Source organism: Tursiops truncatus, chromosome 18, assembly GCF_011762595.2.
Source record: "Tursiops truncatus isolate mTurTru1 chromosome 18, mTurTru1.mat.Y, whole genome shotgun sequence".
NCBI lineage: Eukaryota > Metazoa > Chordata > Mammalia > Artiodactyla > Delphinidae > Tursiops > Tursiops truncatus.
This window is the reverse complement of record NC_047051.1, coordinates 417024-438238: the sequence shown is the minus strand read 5'-3', so window position 1 is coordinate 438238 and position 21215 is coordinate 417024. Positions and strand designations below refer to the sequence as shown.

The window sequence follows — 21215 nt, the reverse complement described above, 5'->3', positions numbered from 1 at the left end:
AGATCCAGAGCTGAATTTGGCCTAGGGCTACTGGTTTACAACCCCTGCCTGATGAATGAAAAACTGCTCAGGGTCGTAAAGATGCGGATGTGTAGAAGCCATGCTGCTCAGCTAAAGAGCCGCACCAGAAACATCTTCTGTGGTAGTAGAGGACAGTTTTTCTGTTGTATGCCAGGTCAGTTAATAGAAAGCATGATGTGCTTATCAGTGGGGGGAAAGCAGTGGAAATGTGATCCGGAGCAGTAGCTTTGAAAGTTTTTTGACCGTGCCGCATAGTAACAAAACCATCTTAAATGATGACTCGTAATTTCAAAGAAATTTCATGAATCAGTTCTTATTGGTGTGCCTGGCAGGTAACAAGGATATTTTGTTTATTCCATTGTATGTCATTAAAAAAAAATGCCATTCATGATCTGTTGTGTCTGCTGATAAAATGGATTATGTCCCACAGTTTGAAAAACAGCGGTCTGAGCAGTGTGTTTGCTTCTTGGGCTACCTTTTAAGAGACATGCTTTACTGATTCAGTAAAATGCTTGTTCTCTTCAGAGGTTGCGCTGGACATTGAGAATACAAAGAAGAAAAGATTGGCAAATGAATGTGCAGAGTGTGGCTGGATGGTACTCGGGGAGTGGTGGTAGTGCTGGTGATGAGAACTGTAGCAGATGAAGAGTGGTTTAGGGCATTTGGATGTTTATCTTAGAGAACATAGGGAACGTGGTATGTATCTTGAAATAATTGAGTGCCTTTATGGAATACATAAAAATAATAATCAGAATCACTTACAATAGCCTGTGATAGTTCTTAAGGTAGAAATAGCACTATGGTAGAGCAATAGGGAAGCAGATGTCAAACTTATTAATATAAGAACTACCTCCATGGAGTTATGAAACAATTGCTTTAGGGCCATTTTCACATTTTTTGGTTTCAGGACCCTGTAACACTCTTAAATTATTGAGGACCCCAAAAAGCTTGTGTTATATGGGCTATAGCTATTGATATTTACTGTGTTAGAAATTAAAACTTAGAAATTTAAAAACTAATTCATTTAAAATAATAACCAATTACATGCTATAAATAACTTTTTTTTTTTTTTTTTTGGCTGCGTTGGGTCTTTGTTGCTGTGTGCGGGCTTTCTCTAGTTGCGGCGAGCAGGGGCTACTCTTTGTTGTGGTGCGCAGGCTTCTCATTGCGGTGGCTTCTCTTGTTGCAGAGCATGGGCTCTAGGCTGAGCGGGCGTCACTAGTTGTGGTGCACAGACTTAGTTGCCCCACGGCACGTGGGGATCTTCCCGGACGAGGGCTCGAACCTGTGTCCCCTGCATTGGCGGGCAGATTCTTAACCACTGCACAACCAGAGAATAACATTTTTTAATGAAAAAAAATTTTCTAAAAAATTAGTGAGAAGAATTGCATTGTTTAATGTTTTTGAAAATCTCTTTAACATCTGGCTTAAAGAACTCAGCTGATTCTCGTATCTACTTTTGCCTCCCATCTCTTCAGTTATGTTGATTTGGTTGATGTATGTGAAAAAAAACCCAGCCTCACACGGACATGTAATTGGAAAAAGGGGAGAGAAGTATTTTAATAGGCTTTTCAAATAATTTTGGTTATTTCTTTGATACTGCACCAAACTCAACAAGTGGTCGTTTCTTAGCGGTTATTCACAACATGGAATCTGAAATCATATTAGTGAATTTTCTATACTTACAGTTTAGGATTGGGCAGTTTTGGGATAAAAACTTATTCCTAATTTCGAGTAATTCCTGGGTGTAAAGAGGTCGTGTCTCTTCCTTATTTTTTAAACAGTACTCTCCCTTAACCTTTTCAATTTTTTTTTTTTTTTGGCCGCACTGTGCAGCATGCGGAACTTCCCCTACCAGGGATCAAACCCGCGCCCCTTGCAGTGGAAGTGCAAAGTCTTAACTATTGGACCACCAGGGAAGTCCCCTTAACCTTTTATTTTGGAAAATTTCAAACATCCAGAAAAGTTGAAAGACCACTGCTGTAATTACCAGTATACCTACCACCTACATGCAACAGTTGATATTTTTCCATATTTACTTTGTCTATCTATATTTGTATGTGTGTGTATATACCTGTATCTATACTTAAATTTATATCTGTATTTACATCTGTATATAGTTTGCTGAGTCATTTCATTGCAAATAATATGCAGACATTATATCATTTCAAATATCAAGTAAAAATTAGGACATTCTTCTATATAACCACAATACTGTTATTATACCTAGGGACCTTATCTATGCAAATGCAATTCAGAATTCTCCCTATGATCCCAAAATTGCCTTTTAAAGGTGTTTTTTTAAAAATAGGATCCAGTCAAGGTTTATGTATTACATTCAGTTGTTACAACTCTTTATTTTTTTTGTTTTGTTTTGTTTTGTTTTTCCGGCCGCACAACGAGGCGTGCGGGATCTCAGTTTCCCGACCAGAGAGAGAACCCATGCCCCCTGCATTGGGAGCATGGAGTCTTAACCACTGGACCACCAGGGAAGTCCTTTAGTCTTTTTTAACTTAGGAAAGCCCACACCTTTTTCTCCATAACATTAAACTTTTGAAGACTTGTGTTTTTTTCTTTTTTTTTAAACATCTTTATTGAAGTATAATTGCTTTACAGTGTTGGGTTAGTTTCTGCTATATAACAAAGTGAATCAGCTGTACATATACATATATCCCCATATCCCCTCCCTCTTGAGCCTGCCTCCCACCCTCCCTATCCCCCCCCCTAGGTGGTCACAAAGCACCGAGCTGATCTCCCTGTGCTATGCAGCTGCTTCCCACTAGCTATCTATTTTACATTTGGTAGTGTACATATGTCCATGCCACTCTCTCACTTCGTCCCAGCTTACCCTTCCCCCTCCCTGTGTCCTCAAGTCCATTCTCTACATCTGTGCCTTTATTCCTGTCCTGGCCCTAGGTTCTTCAGAACCACTTTTTTTTTTTTTTTTTTTAGATTCCATATATATGTGTTAGCGTATGGTATTTGTTTTTCTCTTTCTGACTTGCTTCACTCTGTATGACAGTCTCTAGGTCCATCCACCTCACTGCAAATAACTCAATTTCGTTTCTTTTTATGGCTGAGTAATATTCCATTGTATATATATGCCACATCTTCTTTATCCATTCATCTGTCGATGGGCACTTAGGTTGCTTTCATGTCCTGGCTATTGTAAATAGAGCTGCAATAAACATTGTGGTACATGGCTCTTTGAATTGTGCTTTTCTCAGGGTATATGCCCAGTAGTGGGATTGCTGGGTCGTATGCCAGTTCTATTTTTAGTTTTTTAAGGAACCTCCATACTGTTCTCCATAGTGGCTGTATCAATTTACATTCCCACCAACAGTGCAAGAGGGTTCCCTTTTCTCCACACCTTCTCCAGCATTTATTGTTTGTAGATTTTTTGATGATGGCCATTCTGACTGGTGTGAGGTCATTGTACTATACCTCATTGTAGTTTTGATTTGCATTTCTCTAATGATTAATGATGTTGAGTAGTCTTTCCTGTGTTTGTTGGCAGTCTGTATGTCTTCTTTGGAGAAATGTCTATTTAGGTCTTCTGCCCAGTTTTGGATTGGGTTGTTTGTTTTTTTGATATTGAGCTGCATGAGCTGCTTGTAAATTTTGTACATTGAATTCTTTGTCAGTTGTTTCATTTGCAAATATTTTCTCCCATTCTGAGGGTTGTCTTTTCGTCTTGTTTATGGTTTCCTCTGCTGTGCAAAGCTTTTAAGTTTCACTAGGTCCTATTTGTTTATTTTTGTTTTTATTTCCATTTCTCTAGGAGGTGGGTCAGAAAGGATCTTGCTGCGATTTATGTCATAGAGTGTTCTGCCTGTGTTTTCCTCTAAGAGTTTTATAGTGTCTGGCCTTAACATCTAGGTCTTTAATCCATTTTGAGTTTATTTTTGTGTATGGTGTTAGGGAGTGTTCTAATTTCATTCTTTCACATGTAGCTGTCCAGTTTTCTCAGCACCACTTATTGAAGAGGTGGTTTTTTCTCCATCGTATGTTTTTGCCTCCTTTATCAAAGATAAGGTGACCATATGTGCATGGGTTTATCTCTGGGCTTTCTATCCTGTTCCATTGATCTGTATTTCTGTTTTTGTGCCAGTACCATACTGTCTTGATTACTGTAGCCTTGTAGTATAGTCTGAAGTCTGGGAGCCTGATTCCTCCAACTCCATTTTTCTTTCTCAAGATTGCTTTGGTTATTTGGGGTCTTCTGTGTTTCCATACCAATTGTGAAAGTTTTTGTTCTAGTTCTGTGAAAAATGTCATTGGTAGTTGACAAGATGGGGATTGCCTTGAATCTGTAGACTGCTTTGGGTAGTATAGTCATTTTCACAATGTTGATTCTTCCAACCCAAGAACATGGTATATCTCTCCATCTGTTGGTATCATCTTTATTTTCTTTCATCAGTGTCTTATAGTTTTTTGAGTACAGGTCTTTTGTCTCCTTAGGTAGGTTTATTCGTAGGTATTATATTCTTTTTGTTGCAGTGGTAAATGGGAGTGTTTCCTTAATTTCTCTTTCAGATTTTTCATCATTAGTGTATAGGAATGCAAGAGATTTCTGTGCTTTAATTTTGTGTCCTTCCACTTTACCAAATTCATTGATTAGCTCTAGTAGTTTTCTGGTAGCATCTTTAGGATTCTCTATGTATAGTATCATGTCATCTGCAAACAGTGACAGTAAATAAAACAGTGACAGTTTTCTTTTTTTTCCTATTTGGATTCCTTTTATTTCTTTTTCTTCTCTGATTGCTGTGGCTAAAACTTCCAAAACTATGCTGAATAACAGTGGTGAGTGTGGGCAACCTTGTCTTGTTCCTGATCTTAGTGGAAGTGATTTCAGTTTTTCACCGTTGAGAACGATGCTGGCTGTGCGTTTGTCATATATGGCCTTTACTATGTTGAGGAAAGTTCCCTCTATGCCTCCTTTCTGGAGGGTTTTTTATCAAAAATCGGTGTTGAATTTTGTTGAAAGCTTTTTCTTCATCTATTGAGAATATCATATGGTTTTTATCCTTCAGTTTGTTAATATGTTGTATCCCATTGATTGATTTGTGTATATTGACGAATCCTTGCATTTCTGGGATAAAGCCCACTTGATCATGGTGTATGATCCCTTTAATGTGCTGTTGGATTCTCTTGGCTAGTATTTTATTGAGGAGTTTTGCATCTGTGTTCATCCATGATATGGGCCTGTAGTTTTGTTTTTTTGTGACATCTTTGTCTGGTTTTGGTATCAGGGTGATGGTGGCCTCGTAGAATGAGTTTGTGAGTGTTCCTCTCTGCTGTATTTTGGAAAGTTTGAGAAGGATAGATGCTAGTTGTTCTCTAAATGTTTGATAGAATTCACCTGTGAAGCCATCTGGTCCTGCACTTGTGTTTGATGGAAGATTTTTAATCACAGTTTCAATTTCAGTGCTTGTGATTTGTCTGTTTATATTTTCGATTTCTTCCTGGTTCAGTCTCGGAAGGATGTGCTTTTCTAAGAATTTGTCCATTTCTTCCAGGTTGTCCATTTTATTGGCATAGAGTTCTTGTAGTAATCTCTCATGATCCTTTGTATTTCTGCACTGTAAGTTGTAACTTCTTCTTTTTCATTTCTAATTCTGTTGATTTGAGTCTTCTCCCTTTTTTTTCTTGATGAGTCTGGCTAGTAGTTTATCAATTTTGTTTATCTTCGCAAAGAACCAGCTTTTAGTTTTATTGATTTTTGCTCGTTTCCTTCATTTCTTTTTCATTGATTTCTGATCTGATCTTTATTTCTTTTCTTCTGCTAACTTTGGGTTTTTTGTTTTTCTTTCTCTAATTGCTTTAGGTGTAAGTTTAGGTTGTTTTTTTGAGGTGTTCCTTGTTTCTTGAGGTAGGATTGTATTGCTATAAACTTCCCTCTTAGAACTGCTTTTGCTGCATCCCATAGGTTTTGGGTCGTTATGTTTTCATGTCATTTGTTTTTAGGTATTTTTTGATTTCCTCAGTGATCTCTTGGTTATTTAGTAGTGTACTGCTTAGCCTCCATGTGTTCGTGTTTTTTGCAGATTTTTTCTGTAATTGATATCTAGTCTCATAGTGTTGTGGTCGGAAAAGATACTTGGCACGATTTCAATTTTCTTAAATTTACCAAGGCTTGATTTGTGACCCAAGATATGATCTATCCTGGAGAATGTTCCATGAGCACTTGAGAAGAAAGTGTATTCTGTTGTTTTTGGATGGAATGTCCTATAAATATCAATTAAGCCCATCTTGTTTACTGTATCATTTAAAGCTTGTGTTTATTTATTTTCATTTTGGATGATCTGTCTGTTGGTGAAAGTGGGGTGTTAAAGTCCCCTACTATGGTTGTGTTAATGTCGATTTCCCCTTTTATGACTGTTAGCATTCGCCTTATATATTGAGGTGTTCCTATGTTGGGTGCATAAATATTTACAATTTTTATATCTTCTTCTTGAATTGATCCCTTGATCATTATGTAGTGTCCTTCTTTGTTTCTTGTAATAGTCTTTAAAGTCTGTTTTGTCTGATATGAGAATTGCTACTCCAGCTTTCTTTTGATTTCCATTTGCATGGAATATTTGTTTCCATCCCCTCACTTTCTGTCTGTTTGTGTCCCTAGGTCTGAAGTGGGTCTCTTGTAGACAGCATATATATGGGTCTTGTTTTTGTATCCATTCAGCCAGTCTATGTCTTTTGGTTGGAGCATTAAACCATTTACATTTAAGGTGCTTATCGATATGTATGTTCCTATTACCATTTTCTTAATTGTTTTGGGTTTGTTATTGTAGGTCTTTTCCTTCTCTTGTGTTTCCTGCCTAGAGAAGTTCCTTTAGCATTTGTTGTAAAGCTGGTTTGGTGGTGCTGAGTTCTCATAGCTTTTGTCTGTAAAGGTTTTAATTTCTCCATTGAAACTGAATGAGATCCTTGCTGGGTAGAGTAATGTTGGTTGTAGGTTTTTCCCTTTCATCACTTTAAATATGTCCTGCCACTCTCTTCTGGCTTGCAGAGTTTCTACTGAAAGATCAGCTGTTAACCTTATGGGGATTCCTTTGTATGTTATTTGTTGCTTTTCCCTTGCTGCTTTTAATATTTTTTCTTTGTATTTAATTTTTGATAGGTTGATTAATACGTGTCTTCGTGTGTTTCTCCTGTATGGGACTCTCTGTGCTTCCTGGACTTGATTGACTATTTCCTTCCCATATTAGGGCAGTTTTCAGCTATAATCTCTTCAGATATTTTCTCAGTCCCTTTTTTTTTTTTCTTCTGGGAGGCCTCTCTTTCGAATGTTGATGCATTTAGTGTTGTCCCAGAGGTCTCTGAGACTGTCCTCAATTCTTTTCACTCTTTTCTTTGTTCCGCTCTGTGGTAGTTATTTCCACTATTTTATCTTCCCAGTCACTTATCCGTTCTTTTGCCTCAGTTATTCTGCTATTGATTCCTTCTACAGAATTTATAATTTCATTTATTGTGTTGTTCATCATTGTTTGTTTGCTCTTTAGTTCTTCTAGGTCCTTGTTAAATGTTTCTTGTATTGTCTCCATTCTATTTCCAAGATTTTGAATCATCTTTACTATCATTACTGTGAATTCTTTTTCAGGTAGGCTGCCTATTTCCTCTTCCATTTTTTTGGTCTGGTGGGTTTTTACTTTGTTCCTTTATCTGCTGTGTATGTCTCTGTCTTCTCATTTTGCTTAACTTACTGTGTTTGCCGTCTCCTTTTTGCAGGCTGCAGGTTCGTAGTTCCTGTTACTTTTGGTGTCTCCCCCCAGTGGGTAAGGTTGGTTCAGTGGGTTGTGTAGGCTTCCTGGTGGAGGGGACTGGTGCCTGTGTTCTGGTGGATGAGGCTGGATCTTGTCCTTCTGGTGGGCAGGACTGCGTCTGGTGGTGTGTTTTGGGGTGTCTGTGAACTTTTTATGATTTTAGGCAGCCTCTCTGCTAACGGTTGGGGTTGTGTTCCTGTCTTGCTAGTTGTTTGGCATAGGGTGTCCAGCACTGTAGATTGCTGGTTGTTGAGTGGAGCTGGGTCTTAGCGTTGAGATGGAGATCTCTGGGAGAGCTTTTGCTGTTTGATATTATGTGGGGCCAGGAGGTCTCTGGTGGATCAATGTCCTGAACTTGTCTCTCCCACCTCAGAGGCTCAGGCCTGATACCCGGCCAGAGCACCAAGACCCTGTCAGCCACTTGGCTGAGAAGAAAAGGGAGGAAAAAAAAAAGAAAGAAAAAAATAAAGTTATGAAAATAAAAAATATTATTAAAAATTTTTTTTTTAAAGTAATAGAGAAAGAAAGACGAGAGCAACCAAACCAAAAAGCAAATCCAGCAATGATAACGAGCGCTAAAAACTATAGTAAAAAAAACAACAACAACAAAAAACAGAACTGTAGGACAAATGGTAAAAGCAAAGCTATACAGACAAAATCACACAAAGAAGCATACACATGCACACTCACAAAAAGAGAAAAGGAAAAAAAACATGGAAGAGAGCAACCAAATCAATAAACAAATCTACCAATGATAATAAGCTCTAAATACTAACCTAAAATGAGCCTAAAACTAGAAACAAATTGATGCAGAAAGCAAATGCCAAGTTGCTCCCAAAGTCCACTGCCTCAATTTGGGATGATTCGTTGTCTATTCAGGTGTTCCACAGTTGCAGGTGCATCAAGTTGATTGTGGAGATTTAATCCGCTGCTCCTGAGGCTGCTGGGAGAGATTTCCCTTTCTCTTCTTTGTTCTTCACTCAGACAAGACAGGGTTAAATGAGCAGCTGATTCGGGGGCTCTGGCTCACTCAGGCTGGGGGAGGGCGGGGTACGGAATGCAGGGTGAGCCTGCGGAGGCAGAGGCTTGCGTTATGTTGCAACCGCCTGAGGCGTGCTCTGTGTTTTCCCAGGGAACTTTTCCCTGGATCACAGGACCTGGCTTGGCGGGCTGCACAGGTCCCCGGGGTGCATGCATGTGTGTGTGTGTGGATAGTGAGCTGTGCTCGCACACAGGCCTCTTGGTGGCGGCAGCAGCAGCCTTAGCGTCTCATGCCCGTCTCTGGGGTCTGCGCTGATAGCCGCGGCTCGCGCCCATCTCTGGAGCTCGTTTAGGTGGTGCTCTGAACTCCCCCTCCTCGCGCATCCCGAAACTGGTTTCTTGCATCTTAGGCAGGTCCTGACTTTCCCGGGCTCCCTCTCGGCTAGCTGTGGCATACTCGGCTAGCTGTGGCATACCCCTTCAGGCTGTGTTCACGCAGCCAACCCCAGTCCTCTCCCTGGGATCCGACCTCTGAAGCCCGAGCCTCAACTCCCAGCCCCCCGCCTGCCTCGGCGGGTGAGCAGACAAGCCTCTCAGGCTGGTGAGTGCTGGTCGGCACCGATCCTCTGTGCAGGAATCTCTCCGCTTTGCCCTTCGCACCCCTGTTGCTGCGCTGTCCTCTGTGGCTCCGAAGCAATCCCCCCTGCCACCCCCTGTCTCCGCCAGTGAAGGGGCTTCCTAGTGTGTGGAAACTTTTCCTCCTTCACAGCTCCCTCCCAGAGGTGCAGGTCCCGTCCCTATTCTTTGTCTCTGTTTTTCCTTTTTTCTTTTGCCCTACCCAGGTATGTGGGGAGTTTCTTGCCTTTTGGGAAGTCTGAGGTCTTCTGCCAGCATTCAGTAGGTGTTCTGTAGGAGGTGTTCCACATGTAGATGTATTTCTGATGTATTTGTGGGGAGGAAGGTGATCTCCACGTCTTCTCCGCCGTCTTGAAGGTCCCCAAGTAAAGTTTTATTTTGTAGAATTACCTCTAAAACAGTGCCCTATGCTTCAGAGTACTTCGTCATTACAGCTCTGTTAGTTTCCTGCTGCTGCCCTGTCGAGAAACTGTGACCACATGGTGTATAAATTCTTTACCAAGGCAGCTCGACACCTTCTTTCTCTGGGGCTGAATCCCCGCTGCTCACGTGCTCTTTACACACACAGATCTTTCATTGACTGCAGTGGGAATTCTCAGTGTGTAAAAGGAGAGGTTTTCCTGTCTGCAGACTTTCACTTGTCAACTTCACAGGATGGCTTCCGGATTATTTTGGGGGTCTCAGTCCTCAGTAGCTTGCCAGCGAAGTTGATCTGAATTGAGAACTCAACACCAGATACTTTGAATAAAGTCCAGTCCTAGCAAAGGACTTGCTTCAAAATTTAATCAGGTAACAGTGTGACCGAACAGAGGGCTCACTGTCAGGTCACAGAAGCCAGTACTATGGCACGGGTTTTTGAGAGGTCAGCTGGAAAGGAGAGCAGAATGTTGTGTTTTCATTAGCATTTTGTAGTTTTTCTTTATCATATTAAAGAATTCCTTGAGAGTTCTAAAATCTTTGGTATACATTAAGTTTAACTAAATATTTTTTTAGTACAGTAACTTGTAAAATTCTCAAGTTTTAAGACTTTAATATGCTTTTTTTTGAACTAAATTGTTGCTCATTTTTATCCTAGGAGAAGGTATTTTACCATGTTCGGAGAAAATGACGGAACAGATTCAGGAAGGGAACAATACGAACTTAAAAAAAATTGGTGATTCCTCAGAAGTGGTTAATATCGAAGAAAGGTATCGTCCATGTTGGAAGGAATTTAGTATAATAGTCATTATTATTGGTACTTTCTCTGAAAGATCCATAGTTTTCTTGTTTTTGCCTGGGTATGCTTTTAAGTAAAGGGTTGAAGATCCAACGTATTCCATGTTGTCAGCAACAGAAGCAGGTTGGGGAGATACATCAGGTTGACAATGTCCTGGAAAAATGGAGCAAAGTTTTTTCACCTAAGGGAAATACCTGGATAAAACTAAGCTTCTCTCAAATAAGTAAATCCTGTTTTGGAGAAGAGAAAAAAGTCATATATTGGAGTCTTACACATGGTATCACTTACAAATAATAATTGAGTGAGTGTGGTTACAGAATTTAAAAATTTTATGTCAGAGATAAAATATCAACTGTGAGGTTGTTTATTATTTTCTTAAGTATTTTAATATACATTATGGAATGGCAAATGACTTTTGATTGTTTTGTTTATATTATTAAGGATCTTAAAGAATGTATTTAATGAACTATTTTTGAAATATTTTTATTTATGTAATGAATATGTTACTTCAAAAGTTAATCTAAGGTCAGTAGGTGGACTTCAGAGGGGTTTTTCAAATCATGTGTAGAGTGACGTGTATTTCTGTGCTTTGGAGGATGGAGTGGGATTGTAGCTTTTAATAGATTCTCGGAGGGGATCTGAGACTTTGAAAAAGGTTAGTTCTCAGTCAGGCACACTAAGTGTAAAGTATTCACCACATGATTTGAATGTTAAATAACTTTACTTTCATGATTAGGCCTATTAAAGCTGCTATTAGAGAAAGGAAACAAACCTTTGAAGACTACTTAGAAGAACAAATTCGGTTGGAAGAACAAGAACTGAAACAAAAACAGCTAAGGGTTAGCATTTCCACTATTTTGATTAAATTATCTTAAGGCTTTAGAGATTTGTTTATAATTTGCTTTAAAAATAACTTTGAGATTACTTGGATATACCAGAATTAATTCAAATATTCTTTTATTTTAGGAAGCAGAAGGATCCTTGCTAATCAAAGCAAAACCAAAACAACCATTCTTAAAACGAGGAGAAGGTTTAGCTAGATTTACTAATGCTAAATCTAAGTTTCAGAAGGGGAGAGAAAATAAACTAGTCACTACTCAGAGCATTTCAGAGGACAAACCTGTGTTTAAATTAGATAAACAACAATTCCAGCGGAAAACTGCTCATATAAATAAAGAACTGTGTACAGAGAACCTTCCTGTCAAAAAGAACAGTAAAGCCAGAACAAAGAGTGGTTGTGTCACACTCAGTCAGAAGCCGAAAGTGCTTAAGGGTAACAATAGGAAAAGTCTCTCTCCAGCAGGGTTGAAGATACTGGCAGGGAAGAAATGTGATGGGCAATTTAGAGGTCAGATCAATTTAGAAAAAACGGTAGAATCTAATAATAAAGAAAATGTACCCGAGTGTACAAAGCCTTGTGACGTTGGTTGCAAAATCTGGAATAATACACAAGGTAAAGACAGACTTTCCCTTTTGACAGGGCTGGCCAGCTGCGTGGCTTCTAAGAGCCCAATAAGTGAGACTTCGAAAGAGTCAGAATCTTCTCTTGACATTTCTCTTCAGAAAAAGTTAGAGAATTGGGAACGAGAAAAGGAAAAGGAAAATTTGGAATTAGATGAATTTTTGTTTTTAGAACAAGCTGCTGATGAAATATCATTTTCTAGTAATTCCTCATTTGTACTGAAGATCTTAGAGAGGGACCAACAGATCTGCAGAGGTCACCGGCTGTCTTCTACTCCTGTCAAAGCTGTGCAGCAAGAGAAGACAGCAACACCGGATCCCATCAGTGAGCGTAACCAAAATGAGGATCCAGACCGTACCAAGTGTGAAAGTAAGGGTGAGTGTGAGGTTGCACCCAAACAACCTGATTCAGTATCCTCACCTGATGGATCGCAGGAACAGTCCTGTAAAGTCAATAGGAAAGTGTTCCAAATGAGCATTTGTGAAAGTCCAACTAGGTGGAATGCAAGCGATGACGAGGGTGGTACAGACAGTGATGATAGCACTGATTCTGAGGAACACCTTGATGTCACCATAAAACCATCAACTGAGGATAAAGAAAGGGGTTTCAGCAGCAGAGAAGATAGTCCCCAAGTCTGTGATGGGAGGGGACCTTTAAGGGACACCAGGACTCAAGAAGAAGATAAGAGGAGAGATGTTGAGTTAGATTTGTCTGATAAAGATTACAGTAGTGATGAGTCTATCATAATAGCAGGCTTGAAAAATAAAGCTTCTGATTCCTCAAGAAGATACCCATCTATGAGTAAAATTGACTTTGATGATGAAAGAACTTGGACTGACCTTGAAGATGATTCATTTAAACATGATGTTATTCTTGGGAATGAAGCCATTTATGGGACTCCCCAGACAACCTACCCTAATAAGAGTGAAAAATGTGTACTGGACAAAACAATAAAAAGGAAGGTTGCAGCAGTCAAGAAGGGAGAAGACTTGAATAAATCCAGTAGGAGCACAAGTCCTCCTCCTACCTCGGATCTGATGATGAAATTCTTCCCTTCTTTGAAACCAAAATCAAAATCAGATTCACGCTTGGGAAATGAACCCAAGTTAAACATAAATCAAGACCAGCCGCCTGGTAAGTCAGAGCATTGTAAACTATGTAATGGAATGTTACAAGTTTAACATTTATTTTATCAGTATGTTGTCAGAATGCTTATTAAAATCCCAACCTTTCTAGTTGCTCAGTGGAAATCTAGTAGGTGATTTGTTAAAGTTTAGTAGGTAATTTGTTAAAATTGGATTTGTTTTGTGAATCTAATGTAATAGTCACTAGTATAAGAGTTTTGGAAGAATTGTGATTTCAGATTTTTCAAATTTTAGCCTGTATCTTATTGCTAAGGCTTTAAAATTAATTATTATAAAGTGAGATAACATTTAAGTTTCTTTTATAACCAGGGAATACCCAATTTGTGGTTTGTGCTACTGTGCTACCTCTGTGTGTATTTTTTTTAATTAGTTTTTTTTTTTTTTTTTAACTACCTCATGCATTTACTTGCCAAATATGATGAGGAAGAAACACAGTAAAATTCAAGTTTCTTTTCTTCCCCAGACCTGGGCTCTTAGAGACATCAACTTTCCCATTTCATTTGTGTATTCTACAAAGATTCCATGCATATGAAAGCATATGTGTGAATGTGTATATAATCCTCCTTTCTGCGCAAATGAAAACATATTTTTTATATACTGTTCTGCACCTTGCTTATAATAAATTTTGAAGATTGTTCTAATACACGCACATCTGTCTCATTCCATTTAGTGGCTATATAGTATTTAGTTTATGTGATGGATTTTATTAACTTATATTGAAAACAGTTTTCCATTATGTCATGTTATAAACTCTGAATGTCTAGCAAAGCATAGGTGCTTTAAAATAGAAATTATAACTTAAGGTAATTTTTAAAAATACTCTGATTTTTAAAATATATTTAAAAAATATATATATTTAAAAATAATATTTTTTGCAGGAATTTTGGAAGTTAAAAAGTGTAGAAGCAAAAATGTTTATAACTACCCTATCCTAAAGTAATTGTGATATCATTTTGGGATATTTCTTTCCATTCATTTTTCCTGTGTATTTTTCATATGGTAGAGACATATATTATAACTCGCCTCATCCTTTTTGACCAGGTGTATAATATGCTTTGGCCATATCATTAAAACTCTTTGTATACTTTAAAAATGGTTGCAGGCATTATATGAATGTAGCATAATTTTATTTAGTAATTTCTTTAATGTTGGATACGAATTATTTTTCACTATTAGAAATAACACTTCAATGCATATTTTTGTGCAGGACGATTTGTATGATTTTATAAGTTCGTTCTTTAACTAGATTTTTAGAAGTGGGTCTAAGGGTAGATAATGTGTATTTTAGCCTTGTGTTACAAATCAGGGTTATTTTCCAGAAGGGTAGTTGAAGGACGAAAGCATTGGCTATTTTCTTAAGTAGCAAATTTGATACTGAAAAAGATCTTAATTTGTATTTCTTTGATCAGTGGGGGGTAAACTTTGATTTTGGTGTTCATTAGAGCTTTAAGTCTCTTGCAAATACTTATTCATGTTCTTAAGCTATTTATGTATATTGGTTTAAAAATTTATTTGATTTTTTAAATATATAACGTTCATTTGTCATCAGATTGATACTCTTGAGGTAGAATGATTTGATTCTTAAATTTAGGCTGTTCCATCTGGAAAGTTCGACTATAATAATTTTTTTCTTTGCTTTTAGAAGCATTGTTTCTAATGCATTTTAATAGTACAGGTGTCTACCATATTTTTGGCTCCTAGTGTAATAGCTAGCTAGTGTTTTGCTGTTGAAAGCTTTTTGTGAAGTTCAGTATTTGTGGCTTATCTTATAGGTGACAATGTTCGATCTCAAGTTTTGAGAGAGAAAGTTATTGAATTGGAAACAGAAATAGAAAAATTTAAAGCTGAGAACACATCTTTAGCTAAACTTCGCATTGAACGAGAAAGTGCCTTGGAAAAACTCAGGTAAGTTTGCATCTGTAAGTGGGGGAAAATGTATAGTGATTCAGCTTTATTTTTAAGATTATATCTGAACTATTTGAAACAATTCTTATTAATCCAACAATAAAAGTGAGAGAAGGAAGTGAAATAAATACCACATAAGAATTTTTAAATAAAATGACCCACTGTGGTCAAAGATGTCTTAAAAGGAGAATTGTCGTCGTGATGAGGTCATAAATTGAAATTTGAAAAGCAGTGTGGAGCTCTGAATTCAAGGGCCACCTTGGCCAGTGTATTAGTTTCCTAGGGCTGCTGTAACAAAATATACACAAACTGGATGGCTTGAAACAACAGAAATTTATTTTCTCATGGTTCTGGGGGCTAGAAGCCTGAAGTCAAGGTGTCAGCAGAGCCATGCTTTCTCTTGTATCTTCTGTTGGTTTCTGGTGATCCTTAGCCTTCCTTGGCTCACAGCTGGACATGTGGGTTGTGTCTATGTTTGGGTTATTGTGACTAATGCTGAGGAACCACCATACTGTTCTGCACAGTGGCTACACCAGTTTACATCATGTTAGTTGATTTGTGTGTGTTGAACCAACTCTGCATCCTGCGGATGAATCCCACTTGGTCATGGTATTTAATGCTTTTACTGTGCTGTTGAATTTGGTTTGCTAGTATTTTTTTGAGGATTTATACACTGTATTCATCAGGGACATTAGCCTATAGTTTTCCTTTCTTGTATCTTTGTCTGCCATTGGTATCAGAGTGATAACTAACCTCACAGAATGAGTTTGGAAGTATTCCTTCTTTTCTTGGAAGAGTTTAAAAAAGAATGGTGTTAATTTTTTCTTTGACTGGTGGAATTTACCTGTGAAGCCATCTGGTCCTGGACTTGTGTTTTTTGGGAGGTTTTTGATTACTGATTCAGTCTCCTTATTTGTTATTGGTCAGTTCAGACTTTCTGTTTCTTCTGGATTCAATTTTGGTAGGTTGTATGTTTCTAGGAATTTAACCATTCTAAGTTATCCAGTAGTTTCGAATATAATTATTCATATATGGTCCTTTTTATTTCTGAGGCATCTGTTATAATGCCTTGCCTTTCATTTATGACTTTATTTATTTGAGTCTTCTCTCTTTTTTCTTAGTCTAGCTAAAGGTTTGTTGATTTTTTTCCTCCTGGACTCCCATAATGCGTATATAGTTCATTCATACAGTAGTGTCCCATAAATCCTGCAGGCTTTCTTCACTCCTTTTCATTCTTTTCCCTTTTTTCCCCCTCTGACTGAATAACTTTGAATCACCAGTCTTCACAGTCACAGATTCTCTCTTCTGCTTGAGTCTGCTGTTGACGTTTTCTGTTGCATTTATCACTTCATTCCTTGTATTCTTCAGCTCTAGAATTTCTTTTTGGTTCTTTTTTTATGATTTCTGGCTCTTCGTTGAACTTATTGTTTTGTTTCACGTATCGTTTCCCTGGTTTAATTGAGCTGTTTTTCTGTGTTTTCTTGTAGCTTGCTGGGCTTCCTTAAAGCAATTGTTTTGTGCTCTGTGTCAGGTCATCTGTAGACCTCGATTTCTTTGGGATTGGTTACTGGAGCTTCATTAGTCCTTTGGTGGTGTCACGTTTGCCTGATTCTTGGTGATCTATGTGGACTTGTGTTGATGTCTTTGCATTTGAAAGAAGAAACACCTGTTTCTGTCTTTACAGACTGTTTTTGGCAGGTAAAGACCTTCTTCTGCTGGATCCCTGGACCGGTGGGTCTACTTTCAGGATCACAGTCAAGTGGGGTTGTAGCTGGGTCCACAGTTGGTAGGCCTGTTACCAGGGTTGCAGTCAGCTGTGGTTCCTGCTGGATCCCCAGTAGGACAGGACTACTTCTTGGACCACAGTCAGGCAGGGCTGGAGCTAGGTCATGGGGCTGCCTCGTGGTCCACTGTTGAGTCTGTAGACAGGAGGTGTGTTTCCAGGCGTGAGGATGGGTGGGGCTCCTGCCAGGTTTCTGAGCAGCTTCCTACCAGGTCCCTGGGTGGGCAGGACTGACTCCGTACCACATAGAACAGGGCTGGAGCTAGGTCACAGGGCTGTGTCAGGATCTGTAGGCAGGAGCAAGGTCTGTGGGTCTCTTTCCAGGGGCATGAATGGGCATGGCTCCTCCTGGGTCCTTTGGCAGTGGGGCTGTTTTCAGTGCGTCAGGACCACATTTGGTAAGCCTGGCACTGGGGCATGGGCCTGCCTTCTCTAAGTGGCTGTCCTTGATCTTAGGCTTCACCAGCGTTTCTCATTTCCTGCCTGAATCCTAGAGCTTCCACAAACGCACTTCTGTCTGTGGATGGCGTTTGTGTGGAAGGATGTGAGCCAGGGGCCTCTTGTTCCACAGTCTTGTGTCGTCACTCTCCCTGTGCTCTTTACACAGCATCCAGAAGGAGCCCGGGTCCTGACAGTTCCTCTGACCCGCGTGCTCCTAAGCTAAATACCAGGGTCTTCACAGTGATCCACAGACCCTAGTTAATCGCCCCGCCTCCCGCGCCCCCCACCCTTTTTTCCTGACGTTTTCTCCTACCGTTCTGTCTCTTTAGCCACACTGGCCTCCTGCCTGTTCTTTGAACACATCAGGCATGTTCCTATCTCAGGGCTTTTGCATGTGGTGTTCCCTCTGCCTGAACTGTTTTGTCCAGATACCTCCATGGTGGTTCTCTCACGTCCCTCAGGTTTTACCTCAAATACTGCCTCAGCAAGATGACTCTGTCCATAATTTCAGGCTCCTAACCTCCATATTTCCTAACCTCATTCCTTGGTTTATTCTTCTTAACATTTCCAGTGTTCCATATATTTTACTTGTTAATCTTATTTATTGTCATCTGTCGCTCCCACTAGAATGTAAGAAGCTTTATAGGAGTAAGGATATTTATTTTTCTCACTGTGGTTTCTCCAGTAGTGTAGTAGTGTAGTGTAGTGTACACGTAGTGTAGTACTTGAATCATAGTAGGGATGCAGTGAATGCTTGTTGAGTAGTGCTTTACTGAGTTAATTGACTGTTACTTCACTACTGTGGGCTGAAGATGGATTCACCAAAACTAGCAGCTCCTCAATTCCAGGTTGTCACTGGTGTTCCATTTTGGTACCACATGTGGATTACTGTACTGAGGTGGTCTCCTTAGATTATAACGTGGTTTGGTTGTTTTAGGAAAGAAATTGCTGACTTTGAACAACAGAAAGCAAAAGAATTGGCTCGAATAGAGGAGTTTAAAAAGGAGGAAATGAGGAAATTACAAAAGGAACGCAAAGTTTTTGAAAAGTATTCTACAGTTGCAAGAACTTTTCCGGATAAAAAAGAACGTGAAGAAATACAAGTATGTCAGTTCCTTACATTATACTCATATCAGTTAGTAAAGATGACAGTCTGGTAAGAATCTTAGAATTATTTGATGTGTCAAAGGGAAATTGGGTATCAGTTTATTAATCATCCATTGACTCAGCAAATAATCTGAGACATCAGGAACATCTTTTGTAGTCTTGACTTTCTTTTTTTTTCAATTTTTTTTGGCCATGCCATGTGGCATGTAGGATCTTAGTTCCCCGACCAGGGATTGGACCCGTGCCCCCTGCATTGGAAGCACGGAGTCTTAACCACTGGACCGCCAGGGAAGTCCTGTAGTCTCGACTTTTAAAGAGTAAAATGCATCAGTTCTTTTCTTACTGAAGGCTTCCCCAGAAAATGCTCCGGTAATGACACGGCTGTATTAACAAGCAGGAGCTGGGGATTCACCAGTGGAATGTGTTAATTTGTTTGACCCACCACACATTGTTCTGTTCATTTATAATAATTTAAGGCTTGTATACTAACTAGGTGTTTAACTCTAAAACTTGTAAACTGATAAGCCAAATCATCAGTCCTATTCATTTCAAAGTTAGAAATGGACATGATCAGAGGAAAGTAGTAGTTAAAAAGAACTAATGCATTTCTAGCTAAAACTATAAACCTTCTAGGAAAAAATGTAGGTGAATATATTTGCGACAGTGGCATCTGCAGAGGTTTCCAAGAGAAGACACAAAGAACTAAGTATAAAAGAAAAAGTGGATATATTGAATTTCATCAAAAGTAAAACTTCAATTTACCAAAATAAAAATTTTAAATGGCTTTCTATTATTTATAGCATAAAATACAAACTCATCTTCCACTTTCATATTTTACATACTAGTTTTTTTGAGTCCCGGCCTTTGCTTCCTTCCTTTCATATATAGTGCACCATCCTTGATTAGTCTTAGTACACACCTGTAGCTTCAGTTACCACATGCAGTGTCTATTAGGGTCTTTAATTCTATTTATTTCTGTAGGCGGAAACGTGCCATTATGTTTTTGTTCATGCTTGGTTTATTATATCTAATATGTTAGACTTTAACAATCTATTAAAGTTTTTATTTCAAAAGGTAATATATTCCTATTCAAAAGGTACAAAAAGATGTGCTGTGAAACCTCTCCGTCTCACCCTTGCCCTGGCACCTGATTTACGTCTCTTTTGAGGTATCCGGTGTTACCAATCTTTTGTATCTTTTCAGAGAAATTCTAAGCAAATACATATGTATATTCCCAATTAAAAAAAACCAAAAAGCAAATTAATGGTAGTATACTAAAATCATTTTACGTCTTAACGTAAAGAGCGTTCTCCTTTACCATTGAAAATAGATGCATTATAACAGCTGCATTGTATGGAAGTGCCGTAATCTACCTAACCAAGCATTTACGTTATTTCTGCTTTTTCTGTATATAAGAAGTGCTCTCCTGAACAACCCTGTACATACCTCCCCTCTCGCAGCCATTCTGCATAGTCATTTAACATGTGGTTATTGAGTACAGCCTGTATAGCAGGCGTGCACTAGGAATGAGGTAGTGAACAAAAAAATTCATCCTTACCTGTTTGTAGCTAATGTACACAAGCATATCTGTGGGATAAAGTCCTGCAAATGAAATTTCTAGGCTAAAGGGTATGTACTTAGTAGATATTGCCAGATTATCCCTCCATAAATATCACGACAATTTTTTTTTTCTTTTTGGCTGCATTGGGTCTTCGTTGCTGCACGCGGGCTTTCTCTAGTTGTGGCGAGTGGGGGCTACTCTTCGTTGTGGTGCGCAGGCTTCTCACTGTGGTGGCTTCTCTTGCTGCAGAGCACGGGCTCTAGGCGCGTGGGCTTCAGTAGTTGCAGCACGTGGGCTCAGTAGTTGTGGCTCACGGGCTTAGTTGCTCCATGGCATGTGGGATCTTCCCGGACCAGGGCTCGACCTGTGTCCCCGGCATTGGCAGACGGATTCTTAACCACTGCGCCACCTGGGAAGTCCCTGTCATGCCAATTTAAAATTCTACTAGCAATTTTAAGAGTGTTTTTTGCTCTTTGCCTGAAAGGTAAAAGATAAAAATTCGTGTTAAATTTAATTGAATTTCTTTTCTCTTTCCCTCTCTCCCTCTCTCCCTAACCCTCTCCGTTGGGTCTTAGTTGTGACATGCAGCATCTTTTGTTGTGGCTCACAGCATCTACATTGTGGTGAGCGGGCTTCTCTCTAGTTGTGGCGTGTGGGCTCTAGAGTGTGTGGTTTTAGTTGCCCCACAACATGTGGGATCTTAGTTCCCTGACCAGGGATAGAACCCACATCCCCTGCATTGGAAGGCATATTCTTTTTTTTTTTTTTTAATTTTAAAAATTAAAAAAAAAATTATTTATTTATTTTTGGCTGCTTTGGGTCTTCTTTGCTGCATGTGGGCTTTCTCTAGTTGTGGCGAGCGGGGGCTACTCTTCATTGCGGTGCGCAGGCTTCTCATTGCGGTGGCTTCTCTTGTTGCAGAGCATGGGCTCTAGGCATGTGGGTTTCAGTAGTTATGACATGTGGGCTCAGTAGTTGAGGTGCACAGGTTTAGTTGCTCCGCGGCATGTGAGATCTCCCCGGACCAAGGCTTGAACCTGTGTCCCCTGCATTGCCAGGCAGATTCTTAACCACTGTAACACCAGGGAAGCCCTGGAAGGCAGATTCTTTTTTTTAATTTTAATATTTGAATTTTATTTATTTTTTTATACCACAGGTTCTTATTAGTCATCAGTGTTATACACATCAGTGTAT

At 39.1% G+C, this 21215-nt stretch overlaps 1 protein-coding gene across 1 annotated transcript in view; it reads left to right on the top strand.

The window, feature by feature from the left end:
* The window catches only part of LOC117308874 (centrosomal P4.1-associated protein-like), a 54288-nt gene that overhangs the window by 9497 nt on the left and 23576 nt on the right, over positions 1 to 21215 (top strand). Inside the window, exons 5-10 of the mRNA XM_073795476.1 lie at positions 549 to 617; positions 10458 to 10588; positions 11354 to 11456; positions 11584 to 13213; positions 14997 to 15129; positions 18291 to 18456. Coding sequence (XP_073651577.1) covers positions 549 to 617; positions 10458 to 10588; positions 11354 to 11456; positions 11584 to 13213; positions 14997 to 15129; positions 18291 to 18456 — 2232 coding nt within the window. The remainder of the gene's footprint in view (positions 1 to 548; positions 618 to 10457; positions 10589 to 11353; positions 11457 to 11583; positions 13214 to 14996; positions 15130 to 18290; positions 18457 to 21215) is intronic.